At 41.2% G+C, this 20,672-nt stretch overlaps 1 protein-coding gene across 1 annotated transcript in view; it reads left to right on the top strand.

Moving 5' to 3' along the window:
* SLC26A3 (solute carrier family 26 (anion exchanger), member 3) overlaps positions 1-20,672 on the top strand; it is a 58,586-nt gene that overhangs the window by 13,953 nt on the left and 23,961 nt on the right. The window contains exons 7-16 of the mRNA XM_006882630.1: positions 37-119; positions 4,782-4,929; positions 5,029-5,142; positions 5,249-5,326; positions 9,846-9,941; positions 11,802-11,908; positions 13,977-14,046; positions 14,156-14,248; positions 15,666-15,761; positions 17,671-17,904. Of these exons, the coding sequence (XP_006882692.1) occupies positions 37-119; positions 4,782-4,929; positions 5,029-5,142; positions 5,249-5,326; positions 9,846-9,941; positions 11,802-11,908; positions 13,977-14,046; positions 14,156-14,248; positions 15,666-15,761; positions 17,671-17,904 (1,119 nt within the window). The remainder of the gene's footprint in view (positions 1-36; positions 120-4,781; positions 4,930-5,028; positions 5,143-5,248; positions 5,327-9,845; positions 9,942-11,801; positions 11,909-13,976; positions 14,047-14,155; positions 14,249-15,665; positions 15,762-17,670; positions 17,905-20,672) is intronic.

Below are 20,672 nucleotides of genomic sequence, written 5' to 3'. Positions count from 1 at the left end.
CAGATTTCTAACTTGGGCTATTTTGCAACTTTGCAGACTGTGATTGCAACAGGTGTGTCGTATGGCTGTGACTTCAAAAATCGCTTTGGCGTGGCTGTGGTGGGGAAGATGCAAAGTGGGTAAGTTAGCCTTTGAGGGTGGTATCTGCAAGCACGAATTCAGGGAGTAAGCAGTAGTTACTCAAGAGAGTCAGGCACCGGAATGCATGACTCAACAGCAGAGCTCTGCCTGTCAACATCTGTGAGAAAATTCACTCTCTCTTAAGAAGGGACCACAAGAAAGCTCAGAGTGCATAGTTCCTAATAGCAGAAAGTTTCTCCTTGTCTGAGAACTCACAAGCCAGACGACAATCAAACATTCACATGACAGTTAAAAATAGGCAAAGTAAAACCAAAACCAAAACCAACCAAACAAAAAAAACAGGCAACACAAAGTTATTTCTCCTTATTTAAAGGGAAAAGAAAAAAACAAAACAAACAAACCAACAACCCACCACTTGTAAGCAGATTTGTCTGTAAATGACTATAAACAATAAGCAGTGTTTTGTTTCAGGTTAAAAAGGAGCCAAGTTCAGAATGTTCAAAAGGGAGCCTTCAGGGAGGTCTGCGCAGTCGCCAGCAATCCAGAGAGGCACACTCTGTCCTTTCTCATTCAAAACAGGCGGGGCGGCTGACCCAGCGCTGCAGCAGGCTGGGGGGCCCAGTGTGTGTGTCCCCGGAACTTAGAACTTGTTTCATTGCCTTTAATGGAGCAAGGAAGAAGCGCCAGTTTTTGACCTTCTTTTTTTCTCTTTGGGCCCTGTGACTATAAATAGCATCAATTTCTTTTAATTTGCTTACCAAAGTTGCCCTTTTTTCCCGTTGTTTTTTAAACAAACAAACAAAAACCCCAAAACCACCCCACCTGTCTCCCTCCACTAACCCCTACCCTGTATTAACAAACCAAAACTATTGCTGGTAGTCAAATCCAATTTACATGAACTGTCTCAGGCTATAAAGCTTTATGGGAGGATACTGTCATCGTGCTTCCTCAGAGCACATGGCGATTTGAACTACTGACCTTTCAGTTAACAGTCCAACACATAATGTGGATATGACTAGGGATCCTTCTGCCTTACCAAGTGTTTGAGATTTCTAGAAGAAACATTGTATATTTGATATTTATCACCTGCTCCTTAGGTGTTAAAATGAATATAAACCATTGCTTTTAAATTTCAAGGGTCCCCATGAAACAAGGATATTAGATAAAAGGCAGTGTCTAGCATTTCCACCTTGCAGTTTTCAAATGTTTACATGTTACTTAAATGTCTTGAGAGACCCAAAGCAAATGTGAAAAAGAAGTGATACCTGTAAAATCAAAGCAGGTTTATCAGAAGGGCTTTGAAATAGGAGATAAATACCCTTGCAAGATTATGATCTTAGAGACCTTATTTGGTAAATATATTTAAACTGTTAATGGACTTCTTTTCACAGGTGCGTGAATAGGAGGAGAGGTGAGCTTGAAATAAGTTTTCCACTCTACATAGTAGGGTCACCTGGTAGGCAAACAGCAGTTTCTAGAATCAGAGTGTCCCTGACTCACTTCTAAGACGATCCAACTCAGTGTATCTATGGCCTAGGTTGTAAATTATGTTGTAAATAGTAACTATTGACGTTGTTGGTATGTACCTTCTAGTCTGAATCTCCGTGTAGTTGATCCTTCAGATAGTTTTCAGATGCAGGAGGATATTGACTTTCTCCCGTTGAGCAGCCAGTATATTTGAACCATGGGCCTTTAGTTTGGCAGTGCAACTACTTACCACTCAGCCACCAGAGATTCTTTAAAATATTTAAAAAGATAATACATGCTATGTTCTTAGAGCAGTGTCTGACCTTCAGTAAATGTTCAACCTACATTACTCCTGTTGCTAATTCAGCACCAACCTTAAGTAGTAGAAACTTTACATTCTTTCTAGCCTCCAGTGTTTTACCTGGATGAGGGCTGAGTGGAATATTTTCTATCTGGTCATAGCTAGTAGTGTATAATGGAAGGAAATGGTTGCTTGTTCTCACTAGTCAGGAGTTCAAACCCATCAGCTGCTCCACAGGACAAAAATGTGACAATCTGCAAAAAAAGTCCGAGCCAAAAAATAAATCGCAGTTTTCAGACTTATATCTTCATCCTGTCACTTCTATGACATTCAGAGGTCAAAACAAAATAATAGCTCCTTATGTGATTATGTGCCATCAAGTCGTTTGCAACTCATAGCGACCCTATGTACAAGAGCTCTAAACACTGTTCTATCCTGTGCCAACCTAGCCATCTCAAACGCACTCATTCCCACCACTCCAGTCACAGAATCGATCCATCTCATCAAAGGTCTTCCTTTCCTTCGTCGCCCCTCCACTCTCCCAAACATGATGACCCTCTCCAAGGACCAGTCCCTCCTTGCAACATGCCCAAAGTATGTCAGATGAAGCTTCAGAATCCTTGACTCCGAGGAGCATTCTGGCTTCACCTTCTCCAGGACAAACCTGTTTGTTCTCCTAGCAGTCCATGGTCTATTCAACACTTGTCTCCAGCACCACAGCTCAAATGCATCAATTATCTTTCTGTCATCCCTGTTCACTCTCCAACTCTCTGATGCATAGCACGTAACTGCGAAGACTATAGCCCGGATCAGGGGCACCTTCGTCTCCAGCCCGACGTCGTTGCTCTTCAGTACTCTTGAGAGGTCCCTCACAGCTGACTTTCCCAAAGCAATTTGTCTCTTGATTTCCTGGCTGCTGTTACCAAGAATGTTGACTGTGGAGCCAAGTAAACTGAAACTGTTAACTATCTCAATCTCTTCACCATCCATACTGATGCTGCCAATGTGCGAATTGTGCCACCAGTTTCAGGTTTATGAAGAGAAACATTTTCCAGGCTATCTTTTGATGTTTGGATGCCGCAGAATGCAGGGCATTTTTGGTTGTTGTGTGACAAGCCAGCTCCAACCGACAGCAACGTTACAGGACAGAGAAGCACTGCCCGTGGGGTTTCATGAGTATAGTCTTTACAGGAGCTTATTGCCAGGTCGTCCCTTCTGTGGGCACACTGATGGATTCAAACTACTGACCTCTCAGTTAAATGTCAAGTGTTTAACTCTTAACATAGAAGCCCTTCTTCAAAATTAGGCCTGGAATTCCATTAACACAGTTATACTCAAAATGTGGAGTAATTCAGAAAAGCTTTGGTGGATTAAATCAATCCTTTTCTAGTTAAGTTTTAGACCAGAGACAGATGTTCTCAGCAGATGTGCATTTCAGTAATGGATATTGAGTTTGAGATATTTGAAGGTTTTGTTTATATAATTAATAAATACCATCTAATGGCAGTTACCTTGTGAGGTATGAACACAGAAGTATCCTCTGTGGATTGCAAGTGTCCCTGACATTCTTATCACTTTGAACCGGACCCCTCTCTCCCTTACAGCCACCGGATGGAGACAGCACAGGGCAGAGTCCAAGGCTCGTCTGTTTGCCAGAGGTTTTCCCTGAAAGGTTATTGTTTTGGATAGAGGGAGGACTCTCTTGCTTTCCTTGGCTCAGAGCTGTGTTTGCTCAAAGAATCTTCGACCGTCGATAACTACTGGAGGCGTTGTGGGTACTACTTTGCAGCCCCATGTAAGAATAAAAGCAGAATTTAAGATATTTGGCATGAGGCTTACTTATGTGGATATAAATGTGCATTATAATGTGGCTTACTGCTATTGTTGGACTATGTTTAGTGTCTCTATGGAGACTAAGGTGTGCCTGATACAGGCCATGGTCTTTGCAATCGCTTGTTATGCATCAGAGAGTTGGACAATGACTAGGGAGGACAGAAGGAGAGTGGATGCTTTTGAGCTGTGGTGCTGGAGAAGGGTACTGAATGTACCATGGACTGCCAGGAAAACAAACAGATTCATCTTGGAGGGGATTAAACCAAGCTACTCCTTGGAGGCAAGGATTCTGGGGCTTCGTCTGACATACTTTGGACATGTTGCCAGGAGGGATGGGTCCTTGGAGAGGGACATCATGCTTGGGAGGGTGGAGGGACAGCGCAGGAGGGGAAGACCCTCTATGAGATGGATTGATTCGGTGACTGGGGTAATTGGGATGGGTGTGTCAGAGGCGGTGTGGTTGGCGCAGGATAGAGCAGGGTTTAGGGCTGTTGTGCATAGGGTCGCTATGAGTCGGAAACGACTCGACGGCACATAACAACAACAACAACTCAAACTCAGGCAGTAATAAGATCACAGATGCCAAAGTTTTTCAGTAGTGCTGAATTCTTGCAGATGACACTCGAAAGAGAGGCACCACTCAGTTTAGATTTCACTCACTGTTCGACAATCACCAACTATATCCCAAGAAGGGTGTCTGATATTGGATGTAGTGCTGTGGATCTGACAGTCCCAGCCCCTTCTTTAAGTGAGGAGTGATGTGATGTGTGTAATATATGGTAGAGGATGAGGAATCAGAGAATCTCTCCTAATCCTGACTTTATGGTCAAAGGAAACTTTCTAGATGAAAGGATGGAGATGAGAGAGATGATTCAGGAAGGAGGCATAAGGAATTAGAAGACTATAAGAAAGTTTAAGTAAATTACAAGGCTCCAGGGTAGCAAGGAGTGTCAGCTTCTAGAAGCAAGAGGAAGCTTAGTCTGGTTGTGACATAAATTTGAAAACTGGAGAAGTGGAATGAGCTTGGATTGCTCCTGATATGCAATTGAAGAATTAAGAGCTGTCAGTGATACATACATTTGCCTTCATTCTGTTTTAGATTTCAGCCTCCTCTTACACCTAGCGTGGACATTTTCCAAAAGACCATAGGGGACAGCTTTGCCATTGCAATTGTTGGCTTTGCAGTGGCCTTTTCAGTTGCCAGCGTCTATTCCCTCAAATATGATTATCCCATCGATGGCAACCAGGTAAGATTACAACTGCGCTGGGTAGAATTGCAGTTCTGTCCTGTGTCTATATTCATAGTTGTGCCACTTCTGAAAGTTCCCTCCTTGTTATCCGCTCAGGAGTTAATAGCCTTCGGATTGGGTAATATATGTGGAGGAGCCTTCAGAGGATTTGCATCAAGTACCGCCCTCTCCAGATCCGGGGTTCAGGAGAGCACTGGAGGCAAAACCCAGGTACTCCCAGGTCTTTGTGGTGTGGTCAAAGCACTCTGACTGGGCATTCGGAGCCAGGGGAGGTGACAGTGTTGCCACAAGGACTTTTTGTTTCCGGTCTTCACAGATTGCCGGGCTTCTCTCTGCCATCATCGTGCTGATTGTCATTGTTGCTATTGGGTTTCTCCTGGAGCCACTGCAGAAGGTAACACTCATCTCTTTCTGGATAGCACATGTCTCTTTTGGGTAATGAATCAGAGGCCCTGATTCTTAAACTCTGGGCACCCATCCAGTTGCCTCTGGCTCATGGACATTTGACGTGTCAGAGTAGAACTGTGCTCATTACGGTTTTCAGTGACTGGTTTTCCCCACATAGATTTCTAGACCTTTCTTCTCAGGTGCCTCTGAGTGGACTTGAGCCTTCAACCTTTCAATTAGCAGCCAAGAAAGTTAGTCATTTGCACATCCAAAGACTCCAAACTCCTGAAACACAAACTAAACTGGGGCAAACATCGTGACTGTAACCTTTCAGGACTCTTCTCAGTCTATACTCCATGGGTCAAAAATATTCTTTTCCCGCTTGGCAGCATCTTATGAATGTTAGGAATGCAGATGTCCAAGCTGCCTTATCTGCTTTACTCTTTGCATGTGCATAGCCCCACATTTAATTAATGTTTAAATAAGAAGGCATCCTGGCACCATATAATTGACAGGAATAAAGATCTTCCAAAAGGTTGAGGCAATGAAGTCCTCTATCTCACCCAGGGAATGGTGCTACCAGCCACACCGTCCAGCCTTAGGACTACACCCTCCAGCTCCCATAGCTTGGTTTGAATCCAAGACCATCACTCTCAGACTACAGGAGGGAAAGAAGCCCTGATTTTCTGCCCATCCTTGGGCTTCATTCCCCTCCTGCACCTCTCTGTCAACCTCTCCTCAGCTGAAATGTTTCAGGGTGTGATCTAATGTTTTGTAAACTTCTGCAACACTCATATTTCAAATAATAATAATAATAAAATAACAGAGGGCCCCAGAAAACATAGGATCTGCAGGAAAACTAAGCAAACCCATTGTCATCAAGTCAGTTTCAACTCATGGTAATCCAGTGCCATACTTCCACCAATCTTCAGATTAATAATCAAGCATAAGCCATTTGTAGCACCCAGGGACTCCTAAGGGAAACTGTTGCTGCTGTTATGGACCGTCAAGTCGGAACCAACCTGTAGCTGACCCTCCAGCAGGTTTTCAGAGGCAGAGGCAGTTAATTGCACAGGAGGAGATTGTCCATCCTTTTCCTGTGGAGCAGCTGATGGATTTGAACTGTATGCCTTTGGAATTGCAGGGTACTTTCTTACCACTAGGCCACTAGACCTTCCCATTGATCTAGTTTAAATCTTGCCCAAATTTACTTTGGAGTAAATTAGTTCACATAAGTGCCCCTTTGGTAAAATAGAGGTGCAGAAATATTACTAACCTCACAGGGTTGCTACGAAAATGAAATGGAATAATAAGCACTTGGCAAATCATAGCCATTATAGTTAGTACAATATTATCATATAAATATTTAGTCCAATTCTGACTATGAAGCTTTGAGGCTATGATCCAACTCATCATTGTCTCTTGATTGCTAGCTAAGCTTTCTTTTCCTGCTGGGTTGGAAAAGGAAATATACATTTGACCTCAGATTTCTAGACTCTAAGGGAGGGAGAGCTTAGTGCTCTGGTTTGTAAGGAGTGCCGCTAACCCAAAGGCCATGGCTCTTTGGCAATTAGAATCTACCAGAGACTCTGGGGCAAAAAGATGGCAGTCACCGCCTCTACAGTCTATAGCTTTAGAAACCCTGGGGAGGATCAGCCATGAGTGGGTTTCCACTCAGCCATCATGAGTTTGAGTTGAGTGTGCTCCTTCCAAAAGAGTTTCATTGGCCAAACTATAATCTTCCAAGCAGAGCAGGGTTCTGTACACACAAACATGTGCGTGTGCGCGCACACACACACACACATACGCAAAGAGCTTGTTCATCATACACTACCCTACTGCTCTCAAGATGAATGGCACTAAAGAAATTAGGGAGTCGCCACCAGCCAAATTGAAGAACATGTATCCTGACAAAAGTAAACACATACATACACACTCTTATAGATAGAACAGTTCTGGCTTGGAACGCTTCCTCATAAGGGTGCCCTTGGCTGCTATTCAGAAAATGAAAGAAACAATTGTCATTTAAAATCCTATCTCCCTTCTTAAAAAGCCATGCCTGAGGACATGGTCCATGCTATTACCCAAAATCCCTTCTATAACAAAAGCATTGTGTCAAATGTCTCTGTTTCAGCTAGCTAGCTGGTTTGCTGCCTTTTCTCTTATGACAATAGCACAGCCCTTAAGAATAGAAAATTAGAGTATTTGAATACTCAGCATCAGCAGAACTTTAAGCACATTATATCTAATTAATCCTTTATGTCAACTGCAGAACAAATTTCAGGATCCTAGTTAAAATGTTTCCACTTCTTTCAACAGTTTATCAAAACTCTGTAATTTTTTTTACATTTTCTTAAGTATGTTTTATTGTAAACTGTTTTCAGTATCAACCAAATGAGCAGTAAGGCAAGAAGAAAATAATGCATCTCTTCTAATACATGGTGGTAATTGGCATATTTTATATGAATAGTCAATGCCCCCAAAGGCAATAAAGGTCTAAAAGGATATACTAATTTTCACTGGGTTTATCTATTGCAATTTCTTTTTACTACTTTTTTTTTAAAGTATAAACTCACAGAAAGTTACAAAATAGTATATTCCGCTTTCCTTCATTGCTGTTTCTTAACCTCTTGCTGTGGAATCGATTCCAATGCAAAGTGACCCTTATAGGACAGAATAAAACTATCACATAGGGTTTTCAAGCTTATGTTAAATAAATAAATAAAAATCCAGTATTGTCAAACTGATTCTGACAATCTATTCATTGTCATGTGATACTATCACGGTCATACTGTAAGTTTCAGAGTAGAACTGTACTGCATAGATGTTTCAGTGGTTGAGATATTTTCAAAGGTAAATCTTCAGGCCTTTTTCCCAACATACCTCTGAGTGAATTCACATCCCAACCTTTCTGTTAACAGCCAGGCACTTAACCATTTGCCACATCCATGGAACTATTATAAAGTAAAACCTTCAAGAGCCAGGACTGTGTAAGGTAGAAACCTCTCAGAGAACGAAAACGCAAATATTTTCCACTAAAACAAGCAACAGAAAAGTGCAAAGTGTATCCTGTCAAATGTAGGAAACTCTTGAGACTCAGAAAACAAGACAATCTCACTGAGTTTCAGCTCTCACCGGTTTCACTAGATAGAGTGAAATTGAAAACCGACTCCATGTCGATCCTCCATTGGGTTTCTGAGGCTGTAAACTGCATGGGAGGTGTGGCCCATCTTTCTCCCTCAGGGCTGCGGTCTTTGGGTGAACAGCCCAGCTCCCTACAGGCTATAACAAGAGTTCATTTGTGTTCCTGAGAGGTTAGTAAATTGCTTGAGAAACAGTAAGCCCTTAGCTTATTCATTGAATAATTAAGTGCTTTCCACACTATGCATTTGGAAGGAGCTCTGGTAGGCTAGAGGTAAGAAGCTGTGTGCTACAATTCCAAAGGCATGTTGTTCAAATCCAACAGCTGCTTCATGGGAGATGGATGGACAGTCTCCTCCAGAACTATTTACTGCCTCTGAAAAAAACCCACCGGTGGGGTCAGCTAAGGCTCAGTTCTGACTGGGCCGCACGCAACAATAACTGGAGGTGCAGTGATTAAGTCCTTTGCTGCTAAATTAAAGGTCAGCATTTCAAACTCACCTCCACAGGTGAAAAGACTTGGCAATCTATTCTTATCAAGATTATAGTTTAGAAAATCCTATGGGGCATCTCTATGCTGCCATGGAGGGCTGCCGATGAGTTGGAATCAACAGGCACAGACATTAACAATGTATACACCTAGGAGTTGCTGAGTAGCTTCAACAGGTGCAACTGCTAATGAAAAGATTAGCGATTCAGCGGCGCCTCACAAGAAACACCTGGCGATCTACCTCTGAAATGAGGCAGCACTGAGACACTGCTCTGCACACAGCAGACCATCAAATGTTATAACCAATTCAGTAGCACCTGCTTAGGGTGAGCAGGCAGGTGGGCTTATGGGCCTTTGGCCATGGTGAGCTCTAGGGATGCCCCAGCAAACAACATGAGCAGAGATCATGCTGTCCCTGAGAGTCTGCAGCAATCTTTGACCTCTGTGCGATATTTAGCTTCTTTTCCCCAAACAGCATGATTGCTGTTGATCATCAGAGGTTTGAAATTAGATCCCAGAACCCCAAACCCACCAAGTTACATTTTATAAAGATCAGCCCCCTAACCCCACCTCTACTGTCGCCGGGGAAGCTCTTCCTTGTTCTGTCTAGAGGTAATGGCTCTTAAGGGCCACCAGATCATCTGTGGAATAACCACAAAGGGCAATCCAGCCACCATCGCTGCTGGGAACAAAGTCGCACATGGGTACAGGTCAGAGTTCCAGCTCACCGGTGTCTCAGTGTCGCGCCTGGCCCCTGCACACCGGAAAAGGGTGTATCTTTTAATAGTCTTTGAGGCCCTTTTAAAGGACTCCCTTATCTACAGCCTTCACCTTTGCTTCTATATGGTTTATTTGATTAACTTAAAAGTACATCTGGTGTTTATGTTTTTAACAGTCCGTCCTGGCAGCTTTAGCACTTGGAAATTTAAAGGGAATGCTGATGCAGTTTGCTGAAATAGGAAGACTGTGGAAAAAGGATAAATACGATTGTGTAAGTAGAGGCAGCAGTTTAAAGAGAGAGAAATGTGGGTGGCATTTTACTGGTGGTGTAGAATGTTACGAATATTTGCAAACCAGTGGAATTTCATTCTTGCGTATGTTCAAAACAGTCTTGGTTTGTTTAGTTGCTATTTTATTTTAGTTGCATCTTTCTGTTCATCCTGGCCTGGAAATTCCATCACAAAGGAAGGGTCATGTGCAAATAAAGAACTTTCTTAGGTCTGTTCTTAAAGTCCTTGGAGTCATTCTGAACGGCACAGAAGCTCTCTAGATTTTAGAATTTGTCTTGCTTCAGTCCATTACATAATGTGTTTGTTTCCAAAGAATCTGTAGAAAACTTCACTTCTGACCATTCCTTTATAGAAATACTCTACAAAGCCTTCTTTGCCCTCAGCGTGCCTTGCTATGAGACACAGAGTCCATAGTTATATCAAGGTCAAAGTATGTGGCATAAAAATGCTGTTAGCGCATTGTATGGTACTTAACACACATAAAGTAAAATGTTACAGCTAGTTTACTTTTGTTCCTGGTAGTTGTTGGAGATTTGATCACCATTTTTGCATGCTAAAGTGTTTCTTATTACCTAGATGAACCCAAAGGCAAATTCACTGCTGCAGAGGACAGCATTCTGACTCAGAGCGACCCTGTAGGCCGGGGTGAACTGTTCAGAGAATTTCTAAGGCTGTAAAGCTTTCCTAAAGCACACGGCCCATCTTTCTCCAGTGGCTGGTGGGTTTGAACCAATGACCTTTTGTTTAGCAGAGAGTGCTGAACTACTTTTATACGGAGTAAAAAAAGAAAAAAAAATTTTTAAACTCCAAACCCACTGCCTTTGAGTAAATTCGAGTTCTTGGTAAGCCTTTATTGCATTTCCAAGGCTATAAACCTTAACAGGAATTATTGACCCTTCAGTCGGCAGCAGCTGGCCTTTCAGTTAGCAGTGCAACACACTTTTTACGATGGCATCAAAAAACTAAACTCAGTGCCATCAAGTTTATTCGGAGTGATAGCAACCCCCCGTTGGGCTTCCAAGACTGTAAGGGCAACTGTCCGTCTTCTCCCTTCTCCCTCTGGGTCACTTGTGAATTGAAACCACTGGAGGTTAGCAACCTTTTGGTTGGTAAAACAACACTCCGTACTTTGCCACCAGAAGACCTCACTGTGCTACCCGAGCTCCTTTTTATAGGAATAAACTGCACTCAGACCTGAAACCCCAGTAGATTTTAGAGGCTGTAAACCGCACTGGAGGAGGGATTAGCACCGTTAGACTCTGCCTTTGGGTTACCAGTGCACCTCTCAACAGATTACACCACTAGAAACTGTTAATTAAACCAATAGACCAAGAATCTGAGGCTAGTTTAGGGAACAATTGAGAAAAGGAGCTTGAGGATAGTTGCACAACTGTTAGGATATATCAGAGTCACCGAGTTGCTCATGTCGAAATTGTTGGATTTATGTATATTCTGCTGTGTATATTCTCAACAAGATGACAAAAATAAAATTCCATTTTTCAAGGAATTTAGAACAGGTTCTACCAGTTTGCTACCTTTAATACACTGCAGCTGGTTCTAGAATTCTAGCTGTGACAGACACAATCACTTCTTTAACTGAAAAAGGGAGGGGATTAGAAATGGTTACATTTTGTGAGTCGTTTGATGTTTACTCGTGGTCCCCTGGCTCAGAACCTGAGATGGTCCCTTTTCCTGTGCACTTTGCTCCCTGGCCCAAGATTACAACTCCCAGCCTCTGCTTTTGACCCTGGAAGTGCGTGCTTTCTCATACTTCTAAGCCAAAGACATTATGCTATTTAATCAAAGCCAGTTATAACGAGTGTGCTGTTTTTTCTTCCTAGTTAATTTGGGTGGTGACCTTCCTCTGTGCCATCGTCCTGGGCCTTGGTTTAGGCCTGGCAGCCAGCGTTGCATTTCAGCTCCTGACCATTGTGTTCCGGACCCAATTGTGAGTGCTCCTGGGCCCTGCCTCCATCCTTCCAGGCTTTCAGCTGCCCAAATCCAGTGCTTTAATTTGTCACTAGTTTTGGGGAAAGTGGTTTTGTTGTTAGTTACACACGACCATTAAGATTGGCCAGTATGTGCTTCCTCAGTTACTTTAAGACCAGAAGAGTAACAGGAAGATTTGGTTTTAGAAAGCCCAGCCAGTCAGCCAACCTCCTATTAGCCTGCTCCCTTCTTTGACAGCTATTTAAAAAAAAAAAATATATATATATATATATCTTATGAATCTCAGTGCTTGTTTGTCCAACTGTAAACCAGAAGTATTTGTTTAATGTCTTTGCCTTTGACTTGTTAAACATGGGAGTGTGTTACAGAGAGAAGTGTGGCATTATCCGATTTTCTTTATAGGTAGATTGAACCCTAGAAGCATTATTGAGCTGGAGTAAAGAACTTCTCAAAGCTCCCTCTTGTCATAAAACTCCACAAAGATAGACAAAGTGGATGATAGACAAATGGACAGATGGTGTATAGACAGACAGATTCATAGCTGGATGGCTACTGCTGAGTCCGCTCCAGATTGTGGTAACCTCATGTACAAGAGGGGGAAGTGTACCTGGTCCTGTATCATCTTCACAATCATCATGGTCACATCTATCACTGTGACTCTTGTACTGGTCCATCTCATCCACACCTTCCTGACCTTCAGCAGCCCCCTGTTTCATCAAATAGGGCGTCCTTTCAGTGGCTGACCTCTCCGGGTGACTTGTCCAAAGCAAGTGATCCATAGGCTTTTCATTGTCTAATTTTCAGAAGTAGGTCACTGGGCCTTTATTCCTAATCTCAGTGCCGAAAGTCAGCTAAAACCTTCCACCGTAGGTGGCTCTGGTGGCAGATGAAACACCAGTGTCAGAGTTTCCAGCATCGTGGTCACACACAAGCCACCACAGTTAGACAAACTGACTGACAGACAGGTGGTCAAAAAATGCTACAAAAGCTGTTTTAAATTCTTGATTCTTTAGAGTCCTCTGGTCCATCGCTTTGCTCCTTAAATCAATCTCTGCTGTAATATCACCACCATGTGGTCACTCAGTGCAGGCTGGCTTAGATGGTGGGTCAGAGAAATAATGTTCCTTGAGAACGAAAGAATTCCAGAGCAGGACGTGTTCTTATTGTAGTTAAACTTCAGAGATGCTGAGGATGGTACAAGATAGAACAGGGTTCATAGAGTTGTGCTCTACCTATGAGTCATACTCTATTTGATGGCACCTATCAACAATGGAATGACAGAAGGATTGATGGCTTTAAATTGTGGTGCTAGAGAAGAGTATTGAACATGTCTGGGACTGCCAGGAGAACAAATATGTCTGTCTTGGAGAGGGTGAAATCAAGTTTCTCCTTGGAGGCAAGGATTTTGAAGCGTTGTCTCACATACTTTGGCACGTGGCCAGGAGGGACCAAAGGGATATCATACTTGAAAGGGTGAAGGGACATCACAGGAGAGGGAGACCCCAGATGCGATGGATTGACACAATAATAGCAGCAATAGGGATAGGTGTGTCAGTCAGTGAGACTGGCTCAGGATAGGGCTGAGTTCAGAGCTATTGTACATAGGGTCGCTATGAGTTGCAGGTGACTCAGTGGCACATAACAACAACAGAAGCAACAAGCTTCAATTGATGAGATAAGTTTGTATTAAAATGTCTCTTACTGTTTGATTTGTATTTGCACTCAACTCTACTGGGGACCTATCAAACATTGAGACAAACCAAGTGGTTTTACGGGCATCTCCTTGTCTGCATCCTTCAAATAAATAACATTTATCTGCCTGCCTTTTACCAAACAGCTGTGATATTCAGAACCAAAATGGTAAAAGTGTTTGTGAACAGTGACATGGTAGGTGCAAGGTACTGGTGCTTGTCCTGGGAGATCTCTGCCCTGTGAGCCCCAATGATTACCTAACTTTCCAGATTTTGACGAGTGAGCCTGCTTTGATATCAGAAACAATCAATGTTAGCCTTACAGATCCAACAAACATACGTGACTAATTATTTTGCTATTCATTTTCCTTGCAGTCCAAAATGCAGCACGCTGGCTAATGTTGGAAGGAGCAACATCTATAAGAATAGAAAAGATTTCTCTGATGTAAGAAGGTTATTTCCTGCCCTGCCCTGCCCCTTCCCCTTTAACTTGCTAAATGACATTAATCATGAGTCTAACTAATACTATCCAATTTTATTTCTCTGTCTTGTAGATGTATGAGCCAGAAGGAGTGAAAATCTTCAGATGTCCATCACCTCTCTACTTTGCAAACATTGGTTTCTTTAAGCAGAAACTTATCAGTGCTGTAAGGTTTGGGGTAATTGTGTGCATAGGAGGTGGGAGGATGTCAATGAAAGCATAATTGAAGATAATTAGTTGGGATGTTGTTGTTGTTGTTATGTGCCATCGAGTTGCTTGCGACTCATAGCGACCCTATGAACAAGAGCCCTAAACACCATTCTATCCTGTGCCAACCTCGCTGTCTCAAACACACTCATTCCCACCACTCCAATCACAGAATTGATCCATCTCATTTAGGGTCTTCCTCTCCTGTGCTGTCCCTCCACTCTCCCAAACATGATGTCCCTCTCCAAGGACCAGTCCCTCCTTGCAACATGCCCAAAATATGTCAGATGAAGCTTCAGAATCCTTGACTCCAAGGAGCATTCCTGCTTCACTTTCTCCCGGACAAACCTGTTTGTTCTCCTAGCAGTCCATAGTCTATTCAACACTCTTCTCCAGCACCACAGCTCAAAGGTGTCAATTCTCTATCATCCCTAGTCACTGTCCAACTTTCCAATTAGTTGGGATAGCAGTTATAAATATTTAAGACCACACCTCGCTGGCAGTTTTAATCCACCAATGGCTCCAAGAGAAAAAGATGGGCAATCTCCTTCTGTGTGATTTATTACCTATGAAAACCCACAGGAGGGTCAGCTAGGTTCCGATTCAGCCGTACATAACAACAGCATTTAAGCACTTTGATATACATCCTGTCTTTTTTCTTCTGGGCATTTTTCTCCCTGGCCCAAGATTATGGTGTTTTACCACATGGGATTATATTATATACCTAACTTTATATTCTTCACTTTTCCCTTAATCTAATAATGTCTTTCCACCTGATTACATTTTTAATTAAGGAATTTTTTATTAAATAATAATCCTTCTTACATCAACTATCTTTTTGTTAAGGAATTTTTTATATTGTTTAATCCTTACATTTTAATTAGATCTAATTCTTGCATTAATATGAACATATTTCTTTGGAAAAAAGGAAGATGAAAGTTATCCTGAGTCTAGTACTAAAAAAAAATAAAGGAAAGCATATAATACTAAATATTAAATGAGAACATTTCATTTTACTATATTAAAATTATACAGAAGCCAAATATTGGTTAGATGCCATCCTTATTCAACAAAAAGAAAATAACATTTCTTCAGATATCTGTAGGTCAAAATTGCAAACAGGTTGAAATAGAGTTTAGATATATAAATAAATGCTTTATGGATAAATCTTAGATTATTACAAGGGATTCATTTGATGTTGATAACCATGTCCAAACAGAGTAGACCACAGTTCAGAAACAATGTGACTTAAACTCCTGTTAACCTTTTTACAGATATGTGTCCTAATCCCTCAAACCATCCTAGTCAATGATTATAACTTTATTATGTAAGTAGCAGAATATTTAGTATTCTTGTGCTAAAAATGGGCTTTTCAGATTGGCTTCAATCCACTTCGAATTCTCCGCAAGCGCAACAAAGCTTTGAAGAAAATCCGAAGACTGCTGAAGAAAAAGCAGATACAAGTGACACCGGTAAGTTTCTCAGTCACCTTTCTGGACATGATAGGCAGTAGCATAGAAAAAATGTAGTTCAAGGTCTTAGCTGCATTTCCGTAAGTGGAATGTTACCTAATGAAGGCATTTAGTCCAGCTAGGTATAAAATCTTGTAACTCTTCATTAACTAACTAACAAATATCTCTGAACTTCACCCTCTGATAATCTGATTCAGTGGTCAGAGGTAAAGGCTGGTAGTAATTTGTAGTTTTCAGAGTTCAGCAAGTGATTGAGATGTGCAGCCAGTTTGGAGAACCACTGGTTTACCCCACTAAACTTCCTCTTTTGTGACCTATTGTAATTCCTTTTTCACCCAAAATCATTCATCTGCTTCAACTCATGGTCACCTATTGTTTGATTGCTGCATTACAACAAAATTGATTTTTACTTTGTTTGCTATATCTGTCATCTATCAAGTAATTATAGTTGTGACAATTATAAGGCTTGTATTGTTGTTTGATGATGATGATGATAGTGACCCTATGAACAAAAGGCCTGAAGCCTTTCTATAACTGTTGTTGTTTTTCAAAGTTCATAGAGTTTCCAGAGGCATGTGGTTTAGAAAGTGGCTGCCACTCCTGCTTCCAAACTTGGATCAGTCTGGGAGCTCCACCAAACACTGCCCACGAAGGGTAGACATCATAGTGTTTTGCACACCTATGGCACAGTTGTTCCATTATGGCATTTGAGACCTAAATGGCACAAGATTCAGTGTTACAGCAAACCCAGATTACCTCAACACAGCAAACTGACCAGAGTGTTGTATGACTTAGAAGAATGTTCCTCCAAAAGACTACAAGGCTAGTATTAGCAATACTAAAAAGTTTTGCAATTTGAAGTGAAATGATACATAATGAAGGGCTAATGTCCCATCTTCCTTCTCTAGTTAAAAAACTAATTCCCAAACTGCATACATTGAGGATTAATCTAAAATATGTTTTTATTAATCAGCAGTAATATTACTTCAATCAGATTGTTTTTGGTGAGTTGTGCCCACTAGTTGTTTCCAGGGCAGAGTGTATTTGCATTTCAGATGTCAGTTTTAAATTACCTTTTAGAAAATAATTTTTTAAATTTTATTATTTTTTGTGTGTATACCATCAAATCGGATCTGACTGGTACAGGAGGAGATTGTCCCTCCTTCTCCAGCAGAGCATCTGCTGGATTAGAAAATAATTTTGTAAGGGAGCTCTGGTAGCCTAGAGGCAAGAAGCTGCACTGCAATCCCAGAGGCACAAAGTTCAAATCCACCAGATGCTCTGCTGGAGAAGGAGGGGCAATCTCCTCCTGTACCAGTCAGACCCGATTTGATGGTACACACAAAGATTATTTTAAAAAAAAAAAGAAAATAATTTTGTAATAATTACAAAAGTAATTTTGTAAGGGAGCCTAGTGGCAAGAAGCTGCTCTGCAATCCCGAAGGGCAGACGTTCGAGGCCACCACTTGCTCTGCAGAAGGATGGGCAATCTCCTCTTGTTCGATTAACTGCCTCTGAAACCCACCTGGAGGGTCAGCTCTGGGTGGGTTCCACCTCTATTGTACACAACGTGTCATTTAATGCCAACATTTTAAATGGTGTCTTTGAGGATTTCCTGACATTTTTATTTCAGACCAAAGAAAAACTGCTTGATCTAACTTTGAATCCTTTTGAGTCAAGTCTTTGAATGTTTGAGTCAAATAGTGAATGTTATTGGTTGCCTTCGAGTCCTGCGTGACTCATAGTAACCCTATGGACAAAAGGCCTGAAGCCTTTCTATAACTATTGACATTTATCAAAGTTCATAGAGTTTCCAGAGGCATGTTGTTTATAGAAACTTTGTATTTGACTTCTGACATAAACTATTTGTATTGGTCAGAGTTAACATGATTTCTATCCCCTTCTACAGAAAGGACTGATATACACTGCAGATGCCATCAAAGATTCTGATGACGAGCTGGACAATAACCAGATAGAAGAACTGGATCAGCCAGTCAATACCAAAGACCTCCCCTTCCAGATAGACTGGAATAGTGATCTACCTCCCTTTCTTATGGTGCCCAAAGTCCACATCCACAGCCTCATCCTTGATTTTTCAGCAGTGTCATTTCTTGACGTCTCTTCAGTGAGGAGTCTCAAAACGGTAATTTTTTTCTTAATGAAAAAAAAAAATAATTAGGGATCAAAGGTAAAAAAAAACCCACCAAAAACAAAACTGCATTTGTGAAATGATGTTCCTTTACATTACATAAATTTAATTAGAAGAAAATTAGAATCTTAGAATACTTCATGAGGATGAGAGTATTACTGTTGTTGTTACATGCCATAGTATTGACTCCAATTCATGCGATCCTCTATATAATAAATCAAGAGTTGCCTAAACTGCCCAATCTTTCATCATCCTCATGATCTTAGCAGATGATATCCCTTTGTGCTTAAACCCATTGCTGCAATAGGGGCAGTGAAAGAAGAGAGTATTCGATGAACTTTTTTTTTATTTTATTATTTTTTGTTTGTGTACCATCAAATCGGATCTGACTGGTACAGGAGGAGATTGTCCCTCCTTCTCCAGCAGAGCATCTGCTGGATTTGAACCGCGCACCTCTGGGATTGCAGTGCAACTTTTTGCCACTAGGCCACCAGAGCTCCCTTTAATGAACTTTTTAAAAAAGCATTTCCCATGGGAATGAATATCATTGGAAAGCAACTACAACTGCAATCCTAAAGGACGCTGGTAAACAATCCCCATGTCCAGCAAGAGATAACTCTGTGATACAGTCAGATTTTATGCGAATTGTATTTGCATTGTCCTGAAATAAAAAAGATAGAGAAAAGTTCTGGGTGAAAGTGAAATAGTTTTCATGTTCATCTATTCTGAGTGGCTCAACAGCATCTAACAACAACCACAACAATTATGAGCAGATGCGATATCACTTGGCTGTTTAGCAGTCTGTTGAAAGAAAAACAAGCCAAGATTTACAAGATTTAAAACCATGGCTAAAAAAGCAGGTTGAGCTCTGTTTTCTTTCTATAGTTTTGTCAACATTTCTAAAACAGTTTCCATTGGAAATGCAGAAACAGAAAGTATTTAAGAAACTCTTTTTGGCCTTCTTTCGGGGGAAGTTTCTACAGATATCTGCCTGTGTAAGAGCTGAGCTAAGAACTATGAAGTATGAGTGACTGAATATAAAGTTCAATAATGGAAAAACTTCTAGTAACATTCCATGACTCTCAAGGGTGTTTTTTATTTTCCTCTTTTGTTTTGGTTTGTGTATTTCAGCTGAGGAGGGAGGAAATATACACCCATTATTTTTGTGGTCTTAGCCGTGTAGTACATAAGGACTCTGATTTCCTTAAAACATTGGACTCTTAGTTCAGTGGTGAGTAGAGGGTCTTAAAGTCTATGTTTGATGATGGTGGAATACCAGTGATCATCTAAATGGATATCAACACTGCAAGCTCTTTTCCTTATGTTCCTTTATTGAGAAACTCAGGTGACAAAGTGTTTAAAGCACTTGACAGCTAATAAACAGTGTGGCAGTTCGAACCCAGCAGCTGCTGCTCCATGGCGGAAGCATGAGGTGGTCTGCTGCTGTAAAGATGTCAGCATTGGAAGTCCTATAGGGCAGTTGTACCCTGTTCTACAGAATTACTATTACTCAGAAGAGACACAGGACAGGTGGCTTTCTGACTTGACTTACAGCACTGTTGGTGTTTTCTCTTAGCCTGGAGACCAGGAAAACGAATGAAAATGTATTGGTGCTAGATACATCTGGTTACTATGGATGAAAAGAATAACTTAGGAGTCAGGGGGGTTTGTTTTATGTATACATAGAGTTCTGTACCATCAAGTCAGAACCAACTCTTAGCTGATGCCCCAGCAGATTTTTAGAGGCAGTAAATCCCACAGAAAGAGATTACCCACTTTCTCCCGTGGAGAAACTGGTGGATTCGAATCATGTGCCTTTGGTTTGCCAGTGCAACTCTTTACTAGTAAGCCACCAGCATAGATAGATAGATAGATATGGAGATGGAGATATAGAGATATCACTCATTGCCAAGTTAAAATATTTTTATATATGTATATATATTTATACATATTACTCACTCATTGCCAAGTAGGAATAACTTAATAACTGACTCTTCAGTTATTTTTTTGGAGGCCTTAAATCACATGGTTGGAATTGCCCAGAATTCATCTGAGGAGTGTTTGGTGGATTCCTGCTCCAGAAACCACCAGAGAAGCACCCCCACTTAGTTAGCAGTGCAATTCCCTACAGACTGTGCCTCCAGAGCCCCAATATATCTATGGCTCTAGTGGCCTGGTAATAAGATTCTGCAGTGCAATTCCAAAAGCACGTAGTTCAAATCAACCAACTGCTCCATGAGAGAAGAATGGGCAGTCTCCTCCTCTGTGATTTACTGCCTCTGAAAAGCAGACCAGCTATGGGTAGGTTCCAATTCAATGATGCACAACTCTCTATCTATATTCTGTTAATCTTCCTCATCTCTCATGCATTTGTAGATACATAGGTCATTATTAATAGTCTTCACTCAAAAAACAAAAGCAAAATCTGGTGGCCTGGTCCATTGTGAGTGACTATGTTCTGTGATCCAGACCATCCTGTAGAAGGCCTGAAGTTCTTATTCTAAAACTCAAGCAGAGATGATTTTGTGAGTTTGAGGTAGAACATTTTTCCATGATATTTCCCTCACGAATATATTTTAACCTCTATCTGAAAAAAAGAGGGCTTATTTTCCTTTGGGTCTCTTTACTTGTGCCATAGGCCCTTGTTGTTGTTTTTTTTTTTTGTTTTGTTTTGTTTTAATTTAGGTTGTTTATTTTTCATTTCAATGAACAATCTACAGAGATTTTGGAATTCCATTCATTCATTGTTGCACCCTTCTCCC

The sequence above is a fragment of the Elephantulus edwardii genome, unplaced genomic scaffold, assembly GCF_000299155.1.
Source record: "Elephantulus edwardii isolate Elephantulus edwardi_28Jun2011 unplaced genomic scaffold, EleEdw1.0 scaffold00022, whole genome shotgun sequence".
In the NCBI taxonomy this organism is placed as follows: Eukaryota; Metazoa; Chordata; class Mammalia; order Macroscelidea; family Macroscelididae; genus Elephantulus; species Elephantulus edwardii.
This window is presented reverse-complemented; position numbering and strand designations above follow the sequence as displayed.